The sequence below is a fragment of the Hyaena hyaena genome, unplaced genomic scaffold (assembly GCF_003009895.1).
Source record: "Hyaena hyaena isolate Hyena2069 unplaced genomic scaffold, ASM300989v1 scaffold_71, whole genome shotgun sequence".
NCBI classification, from domain to species: Eukaryota; Metazoa; Chordata; class Mammalia; order Carnivora; family Hyaenidae; genus Hyaena; species Hyaena hyaena.
The window spans coordinates 737,257-760,067 of record NW_024080704.1 but is presented as its reverse complement, the minus strand read 5'-3'; the positions used below and the strand labels follow the sequence as shown (position 1 = coordinate 760,067).

Genomic DNA, 22,811 nt, shown 5'->3' with positions numbered 1-22,811 from the left:
GTTTATAAGTGGAACAATACAGCATATAACCTTGTATATAACCTCAACATATAACCTGAGATAGACTTCTTTCACTGAGCATCATTTCCTGAAAATCCATCCAAGTAACTGTATCAATAGTTTGTTTCTTTTCTTGCTGAGTTGTAATCCATGGTTTGTCCTGAAGTTACTTTAACCATTCTCCTGTTGAAGGACATCTGGGTTAATTCTAGTTTCCAACTATACAAATAAAGCTGCAATTCATATAAAGATTTTTGTATGAACATGCTTTAGTTTCTCTGGGAAAAATGCCCAGGAGTATATTCTATGGTTTAGATATACCACAGTTTGGTTAACCATTCACATGTTGAAGGACAATATAGGTTACTTCCAGTTTGGGCTATTATGAATAAAGCTGCTATAAAAATTTGTGTGCAGATTTATGTGTAAACATAAACCATTTCTCTGGGGAAAAATGCCCAAGAGTGAAATTGCTAGACCATATGGCAGTTACATCTTCAGTTTTTTAAAAATTAATTCATTTCTTTTTGAGAGAGAGAGAGAGTGGGTGGTGGCAAGGCAGAGAGAGAGGGAGAGAGAGAATCCTAAGCAAGCTCCATGCTGTCAGGGCAGAGCTGGTCACAGGGCTCAAACTCATGAACCATGAGATCATGACCTGAGCTGAGATCAAGAGTCAGATGCTTAACCAACTGAGCCACTCAGGCACCTCACATCTTAGGTTTTTTAAGAGAGTCCTAAACTACTTTCAGAATGGCTGTACCATTTTACATTCCAGCCAGCAATATATGAATGATATAGTTTCTCCACATCCCCGTCAATATTTGGTATTGTGATTTTTTAATTTCAGCCACTCTGGTAGGAGCATAGCGATATTTCATTATGATTCTAATTTGCCTTTCCTTAATGGCTAATGATGCTGGATACCTTTCCATGAGTTTGTTTGCCATCTGTACATCCTATTTGGTGGAATGTCTGTTCATGATTTTTGCCCATTTCCAACCGGATTGCTTGGCTTTTCACTGTTAATTTTTTTTAATTTTTTAATTTTTAAAATTTATTTCTGAGAGAGAGAGAGACAGTGTGAACAGGGGAGGATCAGAGAGAGAGGGAGACTCAGAATCTGAAGCAGGCTCCAGGCTCTGAGTTAGCTGTCAGCACAGAGCCTGATGCGGGGCTCAAACCCACAAACTGTGAGATCATGACCTGAGCTGAAGTCAGACGCTTAACCAACTGAGCCACCCAGGCACCCCACTGTTAATTTTTTTAATGTTTATTTATTTATTTTGAGAGATAGAGAATGAATGGAGAGGAGCAGAGAAAGAGGAGGAGAGAGGGAATCCTAAGCTCGCTCTGCGCTCTCAGCCCAGAGCCCAACATGGGATTTGATCTCACAAATTGTGAGATCATGACCTGAGCAGAAATCAAGAGTCAGACATTGAACCAACTGAGCCACCCAGGTGGCCCTCACTGTTGAGTTTTAAGAGATTTTTCTATTTCTAGATACTGGTTCTTTGTCAGATACGTGGTTTGCAAATATTTTCTCTGAGTCTCTAGCTTGTCTTTTCATCCTCTTAAAAGGATCCTTCATGGAGCAAACATTGGTCATTTTGATGAGGCCCCATTTATCAATTTTTCCTTTTATGGGTCATGCTTTTGGCATTGAGTCTAACAAGTCTTTGTCTCACCCAAGATCCTGAAATTTTATCCTACCTTTTTTCTAAAAATGTTATAGTTTTATATTTACTTTTAAGTCTGTGGTCCATTTTGAGCGAATTGGGTTTCATGAAATCTCACCCTTCTCATGCAAGGTTTAGTATTCATCAATGGCTCCAAATCCAAGGGGATCGTGACGTGGATTTCTGGAGCTTTAGCTTCCTACTTGCTGATACCCTGCCCAGAAGCTCTGCTCTTAACCATTACACTACACTACCTCTTCTGTAAGGTGGTGGTTGTGCAGTACTGATTGGTCATGAACCAATTATATTCACTGAGTCCTAACTATAAGGAAAACCCCACAAAAGATGCAAAGAGGAAGACATGTGTCTTAGGGCTCTTCAAAGAAAGAGAACCAATAGAAAATATAGATAGAAAGATGGATAGATAGATAAATAGATAGATAATAAGGAATTGGCTCACGTGAGTATAGAGGCTGAGGAGTCCCAAGATCTACATCCTGGAGACCCAAGAGAGCCAATAGTATATGTAATCCCATTCTGAGTCTAAAGGACTGAAAACAAGGAGAGCCAATGGTCTCAAGTTCCAGTCCAAGCCAAGCCTGAAGGCAGGAGAAGACCAATATCCCAGTTCAAAGACAGAGAAAGCAAACTCTACCTTACTCAGCCTTTTGTTCTGTTCAATTGTTTGAATGAGGTCCATTCTCATTAGGGAGATAAATCTGCTTGACTCAGCGTATGGATTCAAATGTTAATCTTTTCCAAAAATACCCCCATGAAGATGCCCTGAAAGTTTGACCAAGTATCCAGGCACCCTGTGGCCCTATCGGGTTGACACATAAAATTAACCATCACAATATCCTACCCCAGCTCCAACCCCAAACATCCCCACATGAGCCCAAGGTAGTGATTAGGAAATGTGAGATGGTGGTGCTATCTTAAGCAATAGGATTGCACAGTGACAATCCTGACGTTGCTCTCTCCCCTATGACCCATTATTCACCCTTCTCCCTGCACCCCCACTTCTCTAGCCCCTCCAAACTCCCCAGTCCACCAGGAGCCAGGAAATAGGATGACAACGCCCCCATCTGATTGACTCCCAGTTTTGGCTAACATGTTTGACTCAACGTGGGGATACACCATATCCTGATTCAGGTCTGGGTCTGAGAGCTTGCACCTGTTTTCTCTGGATCCTGAGGTCTCAGACTGTGGAGTTGGAAACCCCAAAGGTTGGTCTTGAATCTTCTTGGAAGAAAAGAACAGGATAGAGGGCAGGAGTGGGCATGAAGAAGGGCCTACGGGAAGTAAGTGGTTGTGTGGGTACAGGGACTGGCAAAGAGAAGCAACCAGGAGCTGGAAAAATCTTGCCCACCACTCACCCAGAGGTTGCAGACTCATAACGCTCAAGTGGAAGCTACCCCAAAGGAACGTTTCATTTAGATTACACAATATTTTCCACTTTTTGAGCCTAGGAGTCAAATAAGCCTATGTTGTCAAAAGTACAAATTGTCCAACATCCTTGACAAAATCAGAAGATATGGTGACAGTAGGCACACATCCCCACATGACAATTGGCACCGACCTCTTCAGACCGAGCATATGACCTTTGTTTTACTACAGTTGCCACCACTCCCTGCTGCTCTCCCCAACACTGAGGCTCCACGTCGTTTGTCATTTGACGCTGTTTTTCTTACTCCCAGTGTGTCTCATAGTTTATCTCACTTGCCTGGCCTCCTCAGGCACCTAATGTTTGTTTGTTTGTTTTTTAATGTTTTATTTATTTCTAGGAGAGAGAGAGAGACAGCGTGAGCAGGGGAGGGTCAGAGAGAGAGGGAGTCACAGACTGAAACAGGCTCCAGGCTCTGAGCTGGCAGTCAGCACAGAGCCCGACACGGGGCTTGAACCCACGAACCAAACCGCGAGATCATGACCTGAGCGAAAGTCGGACGCTTAACCGACTAAGCCACCCAGGCGCCCCGGGCACCTAATGTTTTTACCTCTTAGCTAGTCTGAGCCCTTCATTTTACAGAAGAAACGAGCTCAGAGAGAGGGATGGTCTGGTGACCACCTCAAGCGAATTGGTGGCAGATTCAGCTCCAGAATTCCGGTGCCCCTTTCTTCTAAGGCTCTCCTTGGCCTGAATCATCAATGCGTGTCCCTGTGACAGAAGACCTGAAGGTCTCCTCTGTGGCACTTAATGGGAAACGGAAGCCTGGGTCGTCATCAGGACTTCCATGGCCCGGGACTCCAGACTGTAGAAAAGGGCCTGACTGCTTGTGTCTGGGCTGGGGAGTGGATGGGGAGGGGAGCCCTGTGATCTGGATGTGAATGCCCACATAGCAGGAAATGCCTTGAAATCAGAGTTAGCTGGGGAGGACAGAATATAGGGCTCCTGGAAGGGGGCCAAAAGTGTTATGGGCTTCAGGCCAGGCGGAGAACGAAAGTTCCTGCATTTTGACCTAGACTCTTCCGCTAAAGCTGGCCACTTCTGCCTTTGGAAAGTGTTTCACAATGTCCCCTGTGTGTGAGGACAGCCTAGATCAGCTGAGGATGGAAGGAGGGTGTGGACTTACACAGTGACACACACCAGCACTCAGAGAGGAGGCGGGGGCTGAGCAGATGACCAGCATCCCATTCACATGCAGAGAGTGCCTGAACCTGTTGCCTTCATGACAGGTGAGTAGCCCCCTCTGGGGTCAAAGTCTTAAAGGGGGTTGGGAGTGGGGAGAGTCAGGGAGGCAAAGGAATCCCATTATACCCTATGGGTGTCCTGGTCTCAACCCAATTCTGGACACCAGCCTGGGGTTGGGTTCTTCGTATCCGCATGGGCACAGCATCCCTTCTGTCTGTCCTCTGTGCATTTGGAGCTCCTGGAGCTTACATGACAGACGGAGGAGGCAGGAGCGAGGCCAACGGGCATCCATACTAGCATCAGGATGCCCTCCTCAGAGCCCAGTGTTCCCCTCTGCATCTTCTGTGGCAGGAGAGATCTGGATTGGGGAACCTCTGTGCTCACACAAAAGAAGAGTAGTTCTGGAAAGTACTTCCCACACATCTTCTACAATGTTTGGTCAAGGGGTGGAGGTAATGGACCCAAGCTGGGAGTCAAGGGCCCCTGTTCACTTGGGCCTTAATCACTCCACTTTGCCAGAAGGACACAGGGGAGGAGGGCAGATGGTTTTAGCCCTGGGCCGCCAGAAAGAAGCCAGTCACTCACCATGGCTCACTGGCGCCCTTTGCAGATGACAGCAACCCTCAGAGGCTAAGCAGGCGCAGCTATGGCTCCATCTCCAGCCCATCCAGCTCGGAGCCACAGAAAGAGCCTCTCAGAGCAACCTACCTGAGTGAAAAGATCCTCATCCCCGAGACAGAACCGGTGGGAATGCTGGAAATTTCCTGGGGCCTTTCAGGATTGACAGGATGCTACGGGATCTCACAGGCTGGGGAAAAGCACCCTCCTGAAGGCTCTGGGAAGTCCCTTCTAGCTCCAGCGATTGACAGCAGCAGCAATTGACAGTGGACACTGTACCTTTTCTGCTTCTGTCCTTAGTTCTTGGCTGGGGGTGAGAAGGGGGGCTCATTTTGTGTCTAAAAATGATCAAGCGGCTTTCTGAATGAATCCCAGCTTTCTTATGGAGGGAAAGGGGCCTACAGTGAGTTCAGGTTGGAGCCTGGAGCATTTGTTGTAAAAGGAAAGGACATGGAGGGGGACATGTGGAGAAGTGAAGGAGCCTCCAGGCTGTCTTCTAGAATGCTGTCACCCTGCATTTCCAGAAGCCTCAGCAGATTCTCAGGCTGCCAGGCCAAGCCCTGGAACGGGGTGGGGAGACCCTAGGCTCAGTGGACAACAGAGAGGAGGGACTGTGGTTTAAGAAGGACTGGGGAACGAGGAACAAGGCCAGGCAGGCCCAGCCCCAGGAAAGAAGGCCTTTGGGCTCTGAGGATCTGCTGAGTCAGGGCGAAGGGGAGGCAGGCTGCTGGGGCGCCTGAGGGGTTGCCGAATCCGACTGATGCGGAAAGCAAATCCACTGTGACTCAGTAAATCCTGTTGCTTCCTCCCGCCCCACGTCTTCCACTAACCTCCAGGGGTGGCGGCCACAGCAATGGGGGAGTGGAGGACAGGGCTGGCCAGCCTGGGCTGATGAGCCCAGAGGGGTTCGGCTGGGGCTGGCCGAGGGCCCAGAGCTGCCACCCTTATACCCAAGATCTCTTCATGTCACTCCCACCCGCAGGGCACCTTCAGCCTGAGGAAGCTATGGGCCTTCACGGGGCCTGGCTTCCTCATGAGCATCGCTTTCCTGGACCCTGGAAACATCGAGTCAGATCTTCAGGCCGGTGCCGCGGCTGGATTCAAAGTGATTGAGTTGGGGCACCATGGGGAGGAGGGGTGACTGAGCTAAGTGGGTGGAGACCCCCCCCCCCCCCAGCTTGCTACATGTCCGCAGAGTCGCCTGCATGGCTGGTACTTGGGGTAGCGGGCACTACATACAAATGGGTCAGAAAAGGCTCCCCAGGGCAGCCCTGCCAGAAGGTGGGGTGTATGGGGAGAGGGTGTTGGTCTTCTGGCTCCACTTCCTCCACTATCTCCCCAAAGAGCGTCCTTGGTTAGAGGGTACCAGCAGCCGGGGCTTGTCCGACCCCCCCGCCTCCACCAAGCTGAGAGTCTCCTCCTGCCTTCTCACAGTTGCTCTGGGTGCTGCTGTGGGCCACAGTGTTGGGCTTGCTCTGCCAGCGGCTTGCGGCCCGGCTGGGTGTGGTGACAGGCAAGGACTTGGGCGAGGTCTGCCACCTCTACTACCCTAAGGTGAGCTTGGTGAGCCTGGATGGGGAGCACCCACAGATCCCAAACCCCAAACAGCTATTTACAGCGACCATGATCGAATAAATAAATCATCTCAAGTCAGGCATCACAAACCCATTTGATAGATGAGAAGACCAAGGCTCAGACGAATAGTACACAGACTGAGTGGGATGTGAGAGATCACCTGCTCATTTTGCAGGAGAGGAAATTGAAACCTGGGGAAGTGACTTGCCCAGGGTACAAAATAGGGAGGCATTGGCTGGGGATGGTCACTGGCCGGGGTAGACACTGGGGACTTGGCTGTTGTCCGTGTCCAAGCAGGAAAACAGAAACCTTGCCACCAGGCATTTAATGCAGGGACGCAGCCACAAAGGTGATGAAAGGACTGGAGGAACAAGGGAAGGAGGTGTTCATCCAAGATCAGAAAGCTGCTGGACAGCAGCCCAAGAGCCATCATTTGCTGCCAAGCTTCTAGAAGCTTGGCCACCGCTGTCAAAATGGCCACCGATGCTGGTGGATCCTAGGAAGCCTGGTGTCCTCGATGGTGCCAGTGCCAGAAGCAGCACTAGAAGTAGTTGGGGAGAATGATCTCTCCCTGCCTCTTAATCTCCCTTAATTGTTTCCTACAAAACCTAACTGGACGCCAGTTGGCAAGGCCGACACACATAGTTTGTGGCGAATATGGAAAGATCCGGGGCATCAACAAATAACAGTGTCTGGCCCAGCCTTGGTGCAGAGCTCTCTCCTCCCCCTAGGTGCCCCGCACCCTCCTCTGGCTGACCATCGAGCTGGCCATTGTGGGCTCGGACATGCAGGAGGTTATCGGCACGGCGATTGCCTTCAATCTGCTGTCAGCTGGACGGTACTGCCGTGAGGGGCCCCAGCTCTTCAGTCCGGTGTCGGGCCTTCTGCTCCTTCCCCAGCCCTCGCCCTTCCCACTGTCCCCTTCACCCCGCAGTCCCCTCTGACTTTAGAGCTGTTGCTCAATTTTCCCGATGGGGAACAGAGACCCAGAAATGTACAGTGATGTCAGTCACCATGCAGACTTCAGGACTGCAGCCCGGAGCTCCCTGCCACGCTGGTCCCCCACCAGCGTGTGGAGTCCTTTTCCTACCTCCAGCACACCCCCACCCCCCTCTGCCTTAGCTGCCTGGGGCTGCTTGGGTCCCTGATCCCACCCCCACCCCCCTCTGCCTTAGCTGCCTGGGGTCACCTGGGTCCCTGATCCCAGGAGTCCACATTGGCAGTCTCCTGCCCTGAGGCTGGGCTGACCCTGGCCACTCTGGTTTCAGAATTCCGCTCTGGGGCGGCGTCCTCATCACCATCGTGGACACTTTCTTCTTCCTCTTCCTTGACAACTACGGTGGGTGCGCCCCTCCTCTCCTAAGGGACTGGGTGGGGGAAACAAGTGAATGAAGAAACCAGGCTCCACTGTACTGAGAGAAGGGCTCCCAGCTCCCTCACGCTGGCTGTGGCCCTGAGCAAGTTACTTAGACTTGTTTCTTCATCTATAAGTGGGGATGGTAATAGCACAGACCTCACCGGCTGCGGTGAGAACTCACTGAGGTAAACTATATTAAGCACTTGACACAGTGCCTGAAACTGTGCCCAAGGTTCTAGCCATTAACAACTGCTTACGTTACAGTTTTTGTCTTGTTGTTCGTTCCCCTTTGCTTTCCCCCTAGGGTTGCGGAAGCTAGAAGCCTTTTTTGGATTCCTTATTACAGTTATGGCCTTGACCTTCGGCTATGAGGTGGGAAAAGCCACACACTCTTCCAAAGCCATTCCTCGGGGCGGAGCCTGAGGGGAGTGAGCCTTTTAGCACGCCCCCTAGCGGCCAGGGTCAGGGTAGATGGCGGGAATGGCTGCCTCCCGCGTGGCCTGATGAGGCTCCTCCCCACAGTACGTGGTGGCTCATCCGGCCCAGCTAGCGCTTCTCCAGGACCTGCTCCTGCCCTCGTGCTCCGGCTGCGGCCGCCCAGAGCTGCTGCAGGCCGTGGGCATCGTCGGCGCCATCATCATGCCCCACAACATCTACCTGCACTCAGCCCTAGTCAAGGTGAGCAGGGGGAGCGGAGGGAGAGACGCCTGCTCCTTCGGCCACTCTCTGGTGGCCTCCAAACCTGGAGACCTGCCCCTTTGGCTCTCGCCTTCCCGATTTAGGCAGGAAGGGAATCATTCTCTATGTATTCAATATGGAGCAGTAGAGCGTCTCCTGTGTGCTGGGAAAGGGGGTCAGTGATGAAAAGGCAGACAAGTCACCTGCCGTTCTAGGGCCTGCATTTCTAGTGGGGGAGACAGACCAGGAGCAAGTAAGCAGCTAAAGGAAAGAATTATGGGGCCCCTGGGTGGCTCAATCTGTTAAAAGTCTGACTCTGGATCTTGGCTGGGGTCATGATGTACCGGTTTGTGAATTCCTGCCCCACCTCCAGCTCTGCCTTGACAGCACCAAACCTGCTTGGGATTCTCTCTCCCTGACCTTTGCCTCTCCCCTGCTTGTGGGCCAGCTCTCTCTTTATCTTAAAAAAAGGAAAGAATTTAAAACCAAAAAAATTTAAGAATTTAAAAAAAGGAAAATTATGGATTACGAAAGGTGGTTTGAAGGAAAGGAAACAGAGAAGTATGATAGAGAAAGACTAAGGAGGGGCTCCTTTAGAAGAGGTGGTCGGGAAAGGCCTTTCTAAGGAGGTAAGCTTTGAGACTTGAAGAATGGGAAGGAAGACCAGAGGAGAAGATATTCCAAAAAGAGGTAATGGCAAGTGCAAAGGTCCTGAGGTGGAAATTAACTGGGCATGCAGGAAGGGTGTCAGTTGACCAAACCTGTCCCAAACTCTAAAGAGGGCTTTAGAAAGAACTGGGGTTCAGAGCGAACATTGGTAGAGGTGTGACGGTGGAGAATGTCAGTTGCTGTGAGGAACTTTGGCTTTTTCCCTCCCCTCTGACCTTCATAGTCTCGAGAGATAGACCGGTCCCGCCGGGCAGACATCCGCGAAGCGAACATGTACTTCCTGATTGAGGCCACCATCGCCCTGTCTGTCTCCTTCTTCATCAATCTCTTTGTGGTTGCAGTCTTTGGGCAGGCCTTCTACCAGCAAACCAACGAGGCTGCGGTGAGACACACCTCCGCACACAACCTGGGCAGGCCCCATAGGCATGCCCTGCAGGCCTTGCCTGGGACCCCAGGCAATGCATCTAAACCCCTGAGTGCCTGTCTGCACTTCCAGCACTGGTAGGGGAGGGAGTCCGTGACCTGGCCTCTGGCTGAGACCCCTTCCCCACTCTGCTGGTGTCACAGCTCCCCCCTTTCCTGGGCGGGCTCTTAGAGAGTCAGAACCACCCCAGGGACTGCAAGGTACAGACAGTCAAGGGAGGTGACTGGGAGGGAGAAGCTGAGTCTTGGAAGACCTTCCGAGTACTTCTGGAAGGATGGACAGATTTGTCCAGCAAACTGCAGGCAGGGCATTCTGGGAGCAGGTGCCTGCCTGAGCATGAGCAGGGAGTTGGGAACTCTTCTCTGAGTCCTCTCTCTTGACAATCGTCATTCATTCAGCAAATATTTACTGAGGATTGTTGTGTATCAAGCAGTGCCTAGACAGTGTGGGTAGAGCAGTCAATGATACAAAGCTCCCCCCTGGCTCTCTGGGGTTTGGGATCTGTGCCTGTCTCCTTTCTGAGTGAGTGGGTCTCTCTCAGTGGCTCTAACAGCTGCTAGCCAGTGTGAGTGCTTACTGAATGCTGAGCACTGCAGGGGAGGACTGGCCAAGCCCCCTGGGACTTGGGCACAGCCACTGCCTTGCTATGTGGCCATAAAGGCCAGGCCAGTCTCAGAGTTGTGGGAAGTGGGTCCCGTGTAAGGGAGAGGAGACCGTGGAGCCGCTGGACTCACTGCTAGCCAATTGTCTCTTTGTGGTAATGCCAGCTCTTCCAAATGCAACAGAACACTGGAAACTGGGTTCCCGTGTGAATTCTTCTCAATTTTGGATGTCGGCAACATATTCACATTAAGGAGGAAAAAAATAAACAGTTGTTAGTCAAGCAAAATATATCTGGCCGGATTCAGCCCACGGGTCACCAGTTTTCAACCCCTGGTCAAGATCAGGCAGTCTGATTTTCTGTGCACTTCACATCTCCCTCCTACTGTCCCGGTGCCCACAGTTCAACGTCTGTGCCAACAGCAGCCTCCACGACTACGCCAAGATCTTCCCCAAGAACAACCTTACAGTGGAGGTGGACATTTACCAAGGAGTAAGCGACAGGCGCGGGCGGGCATGGAATGCACTGATCCCGCCAACCTCGCCGCCACGCCCACCCAGGGGGCGGGGCCTGCGCGGGGAGGCGGCACCACGGGTCTAACCACACCCTGCCCTGCAGGGCGTGATCCTGGGCTGCCTCTTCGGCCCCGCTGCTCTCTACATCTGGGCGGTGGGTCTCCTAGCGGCCGGACAGAGCTCCACCATGACCGGCACCTACGCGGGACAGTTTGTGATGGAGGTGGGGCCTGGGGAGCGGGCCGGGGAGGCCCAGGGGTCCGAGGTCAACAAGCACACCACTTGGGCTCAGATACCTTAAAGCAGCCCAGAGGGCACTATTTGTAAACCCCGCTTTGCAGATGAGAAAACTGAGATGCGGAGAGGTGAAGCGACCGGGTCAAGGCAGCAGACCCAAGACTAACAGGAGCCTCCTCCCCAAACGTTTAGTCTTAAGCATTAAGCTGCGGGGGGAACCTCCCATTTCTCCTCATCCATCCTCTCTCCACCAACTAGGGTCAGAGCCTCCCCCGTTTCAGAGATGGAAAAACAGAGCGCTCCCCCTGGTGCCACATGGGCTGAGGGACGACAGAGGAGCCCTCCTCTGGGATCCCTAGCCCTGCACCCACCACCAAAACGCCCACTCCACACCGCAGGGCTTCCTGAAGCTGCGGTGGTCACGCTTTGCCCGCGTGCTCCTCACCCGCTCCTGCGCCATCCTGCCCACCGTGCTTGTGGCAGTCTTCAGGGACCTGAAAGACCTGTCAGGGCTCAACGACCTGCTTAATGTGCTGCAGAGCCTGCTGGTGAGCCTGTGGTCCCTAGCCCCCCCTCCCCTCCAGCAATCCTTCAGAGGGAGCCTGCACACACACCCTCCCTGTCTTCCTACTCTTCTAAATATTCTAAACACACTTGCCAAAAAAGGCTCACATAATCCCCATAGACATCCCAGGGGGTATGAACCACCATTGTCCCCATTGCACAGATTGGAAGACAGATGTGCACAGTTAAGTGACCAGTGGCAGAGCTGAGACTCAAAGGCAGCTTGGGACCAGAGCCCCCAAACGCTTTCTCCTGCTCTGGAAAGCTTAGAGGTGGAGAAACCTCCTAGTGATTATTGATTAAGAGACTCATCCGAGGGCACACAGACACACAGCAGAGCCCCACTCCTTCTTCCTCACTGTGTTGTGAGGGCCAGGCCCCTCAGCCCCTTCCCCCTGCTTCTCCCCAGCTTCCCTTTGCTGTGCTGCCTATCCTTACGTTCACCAGCATGCCAGCTGTCATGCAGGAGTTTGCCAACGGCCGGTGAGTACCCCCCACCCCAGACACCATGCTTGCAATTCTGCATTTGATCCTCAAAACCACCGGGAGGTGGGAATTACCATCATCCAGATAAGTTCATAAAGGTTAAGGAAGCTGGGCAGGCTTGCAAGTGTGGGGAACTGGGGCTGGAACCTGGACTCTGCCATTGGGGGCTGCTTCTAGATCCTGAGCTCCTCACTCTCACCTCAGACTCTGCTCTTGCCGGATCCTGGCAGTGTGGAGCCTGGAGGGCCCAGGAGACAGTAGTGGGCAAGGGGCCTGGTCCAGGCAAAGAAAGTGGCTTTGTGCATCCCCTCACTCTCCCCACCCCAGCTCCAGGCTGGCTTTGGGCAGTGGAGAGGAGGAGGAGATTCAGCCGGTCCTGAGCCTCCCTCCTTTCTTCCAGGCTGAGCAAGGCCATCACCTCTTCCATCATGGCGCTGATCTGTGCTATCAACCTCTACTTTGTGATCATCTACCTGCCCAGCCTCCCTCACCCTGCCTACTTCGTTCTTGTAGCGCTGCTGGCTGTAGTTTACCTGGGCCTCACCATCTACCTGGTACTGTAGGGTCAGAGGGTGCCTTGGGGATGGGGGAGGCGAGGAAAGGAGGCAACATTGGGAGGCATCGGAGTAAGGGGATGCTCTGGGTGGGGCAGGGGGAGGAGCCTGTTCTCTCCCAGGCTCATGGTCTCCCCTCCTCCAGGTCTGGACCTGTTTCCTGGCCCATGGAGCCACCATTCTGGCCCACAGCTCCCATCAACACTTCTTGTATGGGCTTCCTGAAGAGGAGGAGGAGGGGAGGATCTCTGGATGATCTCCCACCAAGGACCTGGCTCCAGGGTGGAATGAGTGGAGCAGACGGGCGTGTGCTCGTGGGGAGTTGGGGGGTGGAGGCAGGCCAACCAGGCTTCCATAGAGACTTGCTGTTTCCCAGTTTGGACAAGTGATTAACCTCCAGTCTGTGTTCTCATCTGTAGAATGAGGACAACACCAACCTTGCAGTGGATGTAAAGCACTTTAACACAATGCCTGGCACTTGGGACTTAAAAATAATAGTAATTCCAAAACCGTTTCTTGAGGGCCTATAGGAGTGACCTGACAGACAGACCCAGTTGGGGGCAAGACACAGGCTCCAAACTGACACTTAAGATAGTCTGATTATTTTGATCAATGCTCAACAAATGCTAGTCCACTTCTCATCCAAAAGCCTAGGAAAGCAGAAACAGGGAAAGGACAAAATCCTTGGACCATTAGAAGAGGCCCCCTAACTGGAATGTCAGTTCCCAGAGTAGCCTCAAATTAACCCACTTTCCATGCAGTAAAGCCGAGGCGCAGATTTCTCCTCTTCAGGCGCGAGGTCATGGAACCCAAGAGCCGTGCCTCCGAGGCCCAATTCACTTGCCATCTCCCCAGGGGACTGAGCGGCCGGGACTCCCACGCCGTGCACTAAACGCTCCCTGGGCGCTGACTCCCCCTAGGGGCAGGGACGCTCCCGAGTGCCCTCACTCCCTCTTGGCCAAAGAGGAGGAAGCGAGCGCTACGGCCTCGCGCCCTGGGACCCCGGAAGGTGGGGGGAGGTGGAGGGTGGAAGGGAGCTGTGTGGGCGGGGAACCCCCCTTGGCCTCTGGGAGCCGCCCGGCACCCCTCCGCCCAGTGCAGGGGTTGCACTTTACAGACGCTCCCTGGGCTGTTTCTAGGCTCCCCCAAGTACCTCCTCCGGCCTCTTCGGGTCCCTAGGACCCCTGCCTTAGAGCCGCGGAGAGCGGTGAACAGAAGGGGACCCCAGGCCTTTGCCCTGGGTTGAGCCTGGAGGGGACTTTGTGCCTGGAAGCACCCTTGATAGCCCAGGGATCCGGCGGGGCAAGCTCCGCGCTCAGGCTGAGGCGCTTGTTTATGAGAAGAATTTCCTCTTTCTTAAAAGGGCAATGATGCGAGTGGGGCCCTTAAGGAGGGACGGGATGGGACAGGTCTGGCCCAATCAGAGAAACGGTGGGAGAGGGTACCTGAGCTAGAAGGCCGCTGAATCCCCCGCTCTGCGTTTGGTCCTGGAGAAGATGGGACCCCGGCTAGCTGAAGAGGGGCTTGGATGGGGGCCAGATAATGGAGAAAGTCATCTTCCCTACTCCTGTCCAAGCGTCCTGGAAGTGTCCCCAAATGTACCTCTGCACACACCTTCCAGTCTATTCACTAGGTATTAATTGGGTGCCATCCCTACGCTAGACGGGGGAGGGAAGCAAAGTCCCTAATTAAAGATGTCAGCCCTCCAAGAGTTCACCCTCCAGCAGGGGGAGACAGATCGGTAAATGATAAAAACCAGTCTACAGTGGGCCAAGTAATGAAGTGTGTGAGGGGCACCTGCAAAAGAAAAAAAAGGAGAGGCAAGGGCCAGAGAAGGTAACTCCTGGACAGGATTTAGAAAGCTGAATGGGCAGGCGGCCGGGGGGGGAGGGGGGGGTAGTGCAGTCAAGGGAGAATAAACTTGCAAAGAGTGAGGGCAGTTGTGTGCAATCTTTTGGAGAGTTCTTGGAGCTTGTGGAGCAACGCGGGGGGGGGGGTCGCCAGGAAAGTGAGCAAGCTGGTCATCTGCATAGTTAAGTCTGGCACTGACAACCTGGGGTCAGGAAGGCAGGGAGGGGAGGGGACCACAGAGTCAGCTACAGGGCTACCCTGGGCCTGGGCAAGGGGTTAGCAATGAGGTCAGGCCAAGGTCAGTCATTTCCAGGGCGGGGAGGTCCCTCCAAAGGGCTGCCCTCCACCCCCATAGTAGCACTGGTCTTCCCAGGGGGAGGGCAGGGATGCTTCCTCAGCCCCTCAGGGGGGATGGACCCTCAGTGGGTACCTGCCCTCTCTACTCTGACCCCCTACTTTGCTTGCCTGGGCTGGGCTCTTACCAACCCCATTTGGCAGTTGAAGCAGAGGTGCTGAATAAAGAAGACGCTTGGCCACAGTTGCCAGACAGAACCGAGCTGAGTCCCGGTGTTTCTGGCCCCACAGCCTCTATGATTTGATTCCTCCTGGGGTGCAAAGAGAAAAACTGGATATGGTGACTTGGGGCCCGGCAGTTAAGGGATGGCAGCTGGGGGTGGACACCCACACACACAGGGAGGAAACCCAAAGAACCCACCACCGGACGTTACAGAACACTTCCACCGCCTCCTCTGTCCCCACAAGACCCTGCCTTGCAGGGGGTCTCATGGCTCCTTCACTGGCCGCCACCCCTCCCCGGGGGACGTAGCCCGGCACTGCCTGGGAGCCTAGAGAGGTCTCCCAGGGGAAGAGGCCTTGGACAGGGCTAGTGTTAGGGATGGGAGGTGACAGGAACAGGGGTGGCGGTGCGCCGCCACCCTGTCTGGTGCCCTATGCCTTCCTTCAGCCACTCTTGACTTCTCAAGAGTTCAGCCGGCCAGCTTCCAGGCTTCGGAGAGGGAGAAACGAAAGGACAGGAAGGCGAGCCGCCCTGCTCAGGCCAGGAGGTCACTCAGTCCTCCACCACACATTTCCTTTTGGGATCAGTGGAAGCTGGGATCCGGAGACGCAAGCTGACATCCCGCTCCCGGGCCCAACCCAAGGGGAGGGGGTCTCCGCTCGGTGGCCAGAATCCGGCCTCTACCCTCGCTGGAAGGCTGGGTCTGGTCGCTTCACTTCTCGGAGCTCACTTGTCTTATCTGTAAAATGGGAGAGGAAGAGGGTCATTCTGAGGAGTGAGCGAAACTGAGGGGCGCAGCCAGAGCAGGACCCAAACGAAGCGCTCGATACACGTTGGCTATTATTAGTATTGAATGCAACGATGGCGGCGGTGCGGGCGCCGAAAGGGAAGGAGGGGGGCCGTGGGATCCCGATCGGGGCAGGGTGGGGGTAGTGGTGGTGGTGGAGGGAGTCCCAGCCCGGGGCCACCTCCGGTCTCCCCTGTCGCGGGGCACAAAGCTGGCGCGCCTCCGGGCCGGCGCCGCTCTACTGCGCGACCGCCCCGGAGGGGGGCCTCGCCCCTCCCCGCCTCCCCCCTCCAACCTACCCCGCCCTGGGCCCGGAGGACGTGCGCCGCGCTCGCACCACGCGGCTGGACGGGACAGGACGCGCCCGCTCCGCCCCGCCACCGAGGCCCGCGGGGGAAGGAAGTGCTGAGGCGTGTTTGTCAAGCCTTGGCGTTATTATTTTTAAAATTGTGAGCGCAAAATAGTAAGGACGAATGGAAAGAACTTCATAAACAGGAAAAACACACACAAACACTCGTAGACCTCGCGGCGCAGAACTCGGGAGTTTCTCTCTCTTAAAGAATCTGTGTGGAAACGCGGCTCCCGGGCCAGCTGGTGTCTCTGTACACCCCACATGGAACGGGTGTTTACAATCATCCAAATAGCTGGTGTCTGTGGACTCTCACGGGCAGAAGTTGGGCCCGCAGGGATTGAGCGCCCACTGTGTACGGGCACCGCGTGAGCCCCCCGCCCCACTAAGCAAGGAGTGGCCGGCGTGGGGACTAGAGCAAGGGTCTAGGAAAGCCTCTTGGAGAAGGTGGCATTTCGTCAAGGTCGGTGGAATTTGGCTCCCGGAAGGGACTGGAAACGCCTTCCAGGCAGAGGGAGCAGCGCAATCGAGGGACCCTGAGGCAGTGGGTGCCCTGCCGTGGGCGCCAGTTGGGGCTATTGGGCGAGATCAGCAGGGGGCATTCTGGGGCTGAGAGTAATTTTCACGCCCTGCGGATCCGGATCGCTTGGCCTGAAACTGCGGTGGGTATGGACAGTCACTGGTCCGGTCAAGGGCACAATTCTGCGCATCCACACAGCCGTTTGGGGCTAGCAGAGAGCCTTCACTCGCTCAGGACTTTACCGCGAGGCGGCCCCTGCAACCACTGAAGACCCATTTTGCAGACCACATAGCGTTATTCCCGTTTCCCAGATGAGGAAATCGAGAAGCGGCGAGCGTCCGGCCCTCGCAAAGCGCCGAGGTGGAGCCGCGCCGCCCCCGGGCACTCCCCGGCGTGGGCGCTCGGGGCGTGCGGGGCGGGCCCTGGCCGCGGGCGCTCGGCTGTCTGGAACTGCGGGCCGGGAGCCCGCCCTGCCACGCAGCCGCAGAGGCTCGGCCCCGCGGGCGGGCGGCAGGAAAAGAGGCGACGCCCCCTGGAGCGCGGCAGGAACCCGGCCGGGCCCGCCTCCCAGCGAGCAGAGCCGCGCCGGCCCCAGCGGTGATGAAAGCGGCGGCCGAGTCCAGGTCACGCCGAAGCCGTTGCCCTTTTAAGGGGGAGCCTTGAAACAGCGCCCGGGTTCCATGTTTGCATCCGCCTCGCGGGGAGGAAACTCCATGTTGTAACAAAGTTTCCTCCGCGCCCCCTCCCTCCCCCTCCCCCTTAGAACCTGGCTCCCCTCCCCTCCGAAGCTCGCGGGGATCCCTCCCTCCCACCCCTCCCCTCCCCCCCGCGCCCCGATTCCGGCCCGAGCCGGGGGGGAGGCCGGGCGCCCGGGCCAGAGTCCGGCCGGAGCGGAGCGCGCCCGGCCCCATGGACAGCTCGGCCGTCATTACTCAGATCACCAAGGAGGAGGCGCGGGGCCCGCTACGGGGCAAAGGTACTGGGGCCGCGCGGAGGGGGCTGCAGCCGGGCGCCGCGGAAGGGGAGGAGAAGGAGGCCGAGAGCCTTCCCTGGGCAGTCGCCGCCGCTGCCCCGGGCGCCCGCCACGGCGGAGCTCCGAGCTCCTAACCCGAGAGGGAGCGGGGAAAGAGTTTGAACTAGCCGAGGCTCAGAGACGCGGGGCGGGGCCTGGAGCCACTGGGGCGCCCCCGAGTGCTCGAGGTGGAGAAACTGAGGCAGAGGTAGAGAGTGGGTTCCTTCCTGGTCTCCTGGGCTGGCAAAGCGTGTTGCCCGACAGTCGCCCCCTCCCCCCCATTGGCGCCAATGAAGCTTGGGAGATGGGGGGGTTGAAGAGGGCGCCTTCAGGCCACCCGCTGAGGCTCCGCCCCGGGCCGCGATCTGGTCGGGTCGCCGGAGGGGGCGCCGAGGTGACAGCGGGCTCAGGAGGGTTGGAGGGATCTCCCGCCAATACACAGCTACGATCCCAACAAACTTCCGCGTCACGCGTGGAAGCACTGAGCCTCTCAGAGGCGCAGAGTGGGGCAGCCACTTCTAAGGGTCGCTAGCGCGCCCGCGGGGTGTCCCGTGCGTCGGGCGGGACACAAGGCGCCCGGGCTGCAGGCCCTTTGGCGCCGGGCCTGTGCACACACGCACCGACCCGGTAAGCCGTGCCGCCCGCCTCGGTCGGGCGCCCAGGGGCTGGAGGGTCTGGGCTGGGGGTCTGCCCCTCCCTGTACGGTGTTGACCTCAGAGGCTAGGAAGTTCCTCCAGACCTGCCCAGCTCTGGCCAGGTCCTAGCTCCGTCCGAAGGCAGGGGGCCCGGTAGAGGGGCGGTGGAGGGTGGGCCAGTCAATCAAGCGGCGGATGCCCAGCTCTAGGTCGGAGGTCTGGGCGGGGCGAGGGCGGAGGAGGCGGGCCGGCAGATGGCTGCGGGACACTGGTTCCAGCCAGGCTCCCACTCCCAGCCTCTGGGCCCAGCCTTAGTGAGGACTTTGGACCCACGTGGGCGGAAAGGATGGGAGGAGGGCGAGAGCTTACCGCAGGGCCCCAGGCCCCAGCCTTCCTTGGTTAGGGGCCGATGGAACGGGGGCTGCTCAGGTAAGGTGGGTGTCAGGAAGCGCCCCCAGTGGGGCTGATCCCCCAGTAATGATGAAGGCCGGGAGAAAAAGAGAAATCACTCTCGGTCGGCCCCTTCAGCCAGCCCACTTCCTAACGAGGGTTACTTTGTGCCCACACTAGGAGGACTCCTGGCTCTACGGGGTGACAGGAGGGTGACTAGAGGGCCACGTTAATGTGTCTCCTTCAATGAGGAGGGCGTGGCCAGACCCTCCCACCCAGGGGTTCGCACCTGGGTACCCACACCCGACTCTGCAGAATAGAGTGCACACCCCCACCTTGCGCCTCCCTGCTGCAGGTGACCAGAAGTCAGCAGCTTCTCAGAAGCCCCGGAGCCGGGGCATCCTCCATTCGCTCTTCTGCTGCGTCTGCCGGGAAGATGGGGACGCCCTGCCTGCCCACAGTGGGGCACCCCTGCTGGTGGAGGAGAACGGCGCTGTCCCCAAGGTGCGTGGTGGCCAGGTGGGAGCGGCAGGGCCACACCTGAGCTCAGCCTGGAGGATGTTTAGGGAAAGGGGCTTTTCATGACCCATCTGCAGGCCTTGGAAGGTATGGAAGAGGGTGGCGGGGGGGGGGGTGCCCCTGCCCACCAGGCCCACCACCCTCCCTCCCAGGCCCCTCGCAGCCCGGCCCTGAATGGCCCAAGACTGCCACCCAAGTGAGGGCTCTTCAGCCAAGGGAACTCTGTAAGGTGGGAGGCTTTCTCTACCTTGGTGTCCCGGTGGGGAAGTGAGGTCCAGTGCCGGGCAGCCCGCCCCAGGCTAGTTGGCAGGAGCGAAGCTGGGAAGGGGGTGGTGTCTCCCAGCTTTCCCTGTGCCTCCTGAGGTAGAGGGCTGGGAGAGGCAAGACCTGCTTAGGAGAAATGACTGGGGTTTAAGAGAGGCGCCCCCAGCTACCTCACCTGTCCCTGCAGCAGACCCCAGTCCAGTACCTGCTCCCAGAGGCCAAGGCCCAGGATGTGGACAAGATCTGTGTGGTCATCGACCTGGATGAGACCCTGGTGCACAGCTCTTTCAAGGTAGGCCCTGCCCAGCACCCTCAGCCCTGGGTCTCTGAGGGGCCCTGCCCTGGACTGGGGGAGGGGCTCTGCGGGCCCCGCCCCAGCAGTTCCTTTTCCCCCCCACAGCCAGTGAACAACGCAGACTTCATCATCCCTGTGGAGATTGATGGGGTGGTCCACCAGGTGAGGGGCTGGGTGTGGGGGGGTGGTGGGGGGCTTGGCATCTGCCTTCCAGACCCTAGGCTCCTCTCACCAATCCTGAAAACCCCAGGTGGGACTTCGATAGATGTGGAACGTTAAGGCCCCAGAGGGTGTGAGACTTGGCGGAGGGAGGTTGGTCGCACAGACCCTAAGGGACCTGGCCCAACTCCAAGGCCAGCAGGGAGTGGGGTTCCTCCTCGGCTCCCCCTTGCCCCACCTTGCCCGGGACCCAGTTCAAGTAATTCAGGATAGGTTGTGTGTTGTCCAGCCTGTTCTCCATTACTTGGCTCGGGGGTCGGTGCCCTGCAGCCTTGGGGTGAGGGGGCTGCCCCCAGGCTCCTACATTTGGCTGAGGCCGTAGTGGGGGAAGGACTGGGAATTAGGACTTGAAGCTAGAAGTTGGGGGTTCGTTTTGATCCTCTTCTGGAAGGATAGTCAGAGTGGCTGGCTGGCCAAGTGGAGCCCGCAGACCCTGGGACCAGCCTCCCTGCTGTGCTCCTCTGCTCTTCCTTCTGCTCCCTCCCAGCCCTCAGCCACCCCACCCCTCCTCACCCCACCCCCAGGCAGCCCTGCAGTCCCCTTACTGGCCCGCCCCCTAGGTCTACGTGCTGAAGCGGCCCCATGTGGATGAGTTCCTGCAGCGAATGGGCGAGCTCTTTGAGTGTGTGCTGTTCACCGCCAGCCTCGCCAAGGTGAGTCCTCCCCACCCTCTGAAGAGCTCCTGGGGCCACCCGCCTCCCACTGGCCTCCAGCCTGCAGCTGGATCGACCTCTGGGTCACTCACCGGTGGCCCCGGGTGACCCATCTTCTGCTCCATAGTACGCAGACCCAGTAGCTGATCTGCTGGACAAGTGGGGGGCCTTCCGGGCACGGCTGTTTCGTGAGTCCTGCGTCTTCCACCGAGGCAATTACGTGAAGGACCTGAGCCGGCTGGGCCGAGACCTGCGGCGGGTGCTCATCCTAGACAACTCGCCCGCCTCCTACGTCTTCCATCCAGACAACGCCGTGAGTACCACGCAGGACCGGGTCGGGGGCCGAGAGCCAAGCAAAGGGTCAGCCGTCAGGACCACCGGGGGCCTCCCCGTTCCCGTGCTGGGTGCTGTCCAGGGCCTGGGGCCTTCCCAGTCCTCCTTCCTGCCCTCGGTGACCTATGCCGGCCACCCGCTCACTTCATCCACGCACTGCCACGGCCCGTAGTGATCATTCAGTCCGTTCGCTTATGTGAAGAGGGGTGCCCAGCCGGGGCTGAGGGCCGTGCCACACACTGGAGCAGTTTCACGCTGCTGGCTGTGACCTGTGAGTGGGTCACAGAAATGATGTAGTGACTCCTAGTTGGGATTTTTAAAAAACAAAATAGAACAGAAAACATTGGAGTGTTTTGCAAAGAGTAAGGTTAAGTTCCATTTCGTGAGACTTTCATTGCATACGTAGATGTGATTTGCTGTGAGTGCTGTCAGAAGTGTTTGAAAACTGCAGGTAAGGGGCTTCTGGGTGGACATCGTGTGCCCAGAGCCCCCGCCCCCCTCACTGCCCCTCATCCATCTGCCCAGGTCCCAGTGGCTTCCTGGTTTGACAACATGAGTGACACAGAGCTCCACGACCTCCTGCCCTTCTTCGAGCAGCTCAGCCGCGTGGATGACGTGTACTCAGTGCTCAGGCAGCCGAGGCCCGGCAGCTAGTGAGGCGCCCTGGGGCCAGGACCTGCCCCTGACCAGCGCCCACATCCCTCACACATGGACTCTTCCTTAAGAAAACCTAGCAGCCACTGCTGCCACCTCAGCGTCATGGGGAAGTGGGCCCTCCCCACCTGCCTGGCCAGGTTGTGAAAGGGGCAGCAGGCTGCACCAAGGGCGATGAGCCCCTGGGTCCCTGTGTCAGTGCCTTAGAACCTCCTCCTCCTTCTTGGGGGATCTGTGGGGCCCTGCGTGCAGCTCCCCCTTTCTCTCTCTCTCTCTCTCTCTCTCTGCTGCCATGTTTCTCTGCTGCCAAATTGGGCCCCTTGGCCCTTTCTGGTTCTGCTTGGTGGGGGGGGGGCAGGGTTCTTGCTGCCCCATGCCTTGGGCCCCCCAGCCTGGGAACGGTGGACACCAAGTGCCTTGCATAGAGCCCTTTTCCCTGCCCTATTTCCCCGGGGCCACGGTCAGGTCAGCTCTTGCCTGGAACGGTCTCCGGATGGCTGCAGTCGAGCCTGGTGGGAGAGGAACCAGTCTCCCCACCTCCTCCCTTGGGACTGATTAAGACCCCCACCAATCTCTGCCTAGGAGAGCAGGGAGGGAAGATCTGTTACGACTTGTGAAGGGAGCAGGGAGTGTGTCCAGGACCCCAGAGTCCAGCTGCTCTAGGCTCAGCAGCAGGGGAAGGCCGCCCTCCACGCCAAGACCTGACCCCTCACACCTGCCTTGACCACCCCAAGGCCCTGGGGCTTGGCTCCCCAGCTCCTAGTGTGGGGGCATAGGCAAGACCCCTTTGTGGTGCATATAAATATGTATATGTGTATATAGAGTTTTAGGGGAAGGGGAGAGGGAAGGGCTGGGGTAGAGACACCCCTCCTTTGCCCCTTTCCTGGACCCATAAATTGGGGGGGAGGGAGGGAAAGGATTTTTACATTTTTTAAACTGCTATTTTCTGAATGAAACAGGTTGGGCCAAGAGGTCCCAAGCCCTGTCTTCTGTCCCTCACACTCTCTTTGCTCCAGTTATTCGTTCAAAACACATTAGCACCTTCTCTGTGCCCAGCTCTGTGCTAGGCCCACCAGCTGAGTGTGTGGGGGTCTCCGCTTAATCAGTGCCTCCTCCACCCACTCCATACTTCACCGGTGCCTTTAGGGGAGCTGTAGGAGGTGGGACCCTTGTTGTGGGGTTTGGGGGTCTCCACGAAGCCTGGCCAAGCTGTCCCCCTTCCCAAGTGCC

At 56.7% G+C, this 22,811-nt stretch overlaps 2 protein-coding genes across 5 annotated transcripts; both read left to right on the top strand.

Annotated features, from left to right (window-relative positions):
* The first annotated feature begins 4,240 nt into the window (after positions 1–4,240).
* Positions 4,241–13,092, top strand: SLC11A1 (solute carrier family 11 member 1). 2 transcript variants are annotated; one of them, XM_039233167.1, is made up of 15 exons: positions 4,241–4,349; positions 4,916–5,049; positions 5,906–6,028; positions 6,358–6,477; positions 7,230–7,336; positions 7,767–7,837; positions 8,160–8,227; positions 8,378–8,533; positions 9,426–9,584; positions 10,630–10,719; positions 10,846–10,965; positions 11,378–11,527; positions 11,953–12,026; positions 12,430–12,583; positions 12,729–13,092. In XM_039233167.1, the coding sequence occupies exons 1-15, from the start codon at positions 4,313–4,315 to the stop codon at positions 12,837–12,839; spliced, it is 1,674 nt and encodes a 557-aa protein (XP_039089098.1). In that variant the 5' UTR covers positions 4,241–4,312; the 3' UTR covers positions 12,840–13,092. The 2 variants fall into 2 exon arrangements, with proteins under 2 accessions (XP_039089098.1, XP_039089099.1); XM_039233168.1 differs by lacking the exon at positions 6,358–6,477.
* Positions 13,093–17,139: 4,047 nt separating this feature from the next.
* Positions 17,140–22,453, top strand: CTDSP1 (CTD small phosphatase 1). Of its 3 annotated transcripts, none has more exons than XM_039233194.1 (7): positions 17,147–17,583; positions 19,000–19,148; positions 19,618–19,719; positions 19,828–19,884; positions 20,502–20,594; positions 20,722–20,907; positions 21,453–22,453. In XM_039233194.1, exons 1-7 carry the CDS (start codon positions 17,517–17,519, stop codon positions 21,579–21,581), a joined length of 783 nt encoding a protein of 260 aa, XP_039089125.1. In that variant the 5' UTR covers positions 17,147–17,516; the 3' UTR covers positions 21,582–22,453. The 3 variants fall into 3 exon arrangements, with proteins under 3 accessions (XP_039089126.1, XP_039089125.1, XP_039089124.1); XM_039233193.1 differs by having other exon boundaries at positions 17,149–17,583; positions 19,615–19,719; XM_039233195.1 differs by lacking the exon at positions 19,828–19,884 and having other exon boundaries at positions 17,140–17,583; positions 19,615–19,719.
* The last annotated feature ends 358 nt before the right edge of the window (positions 22,454–22,811 follow it).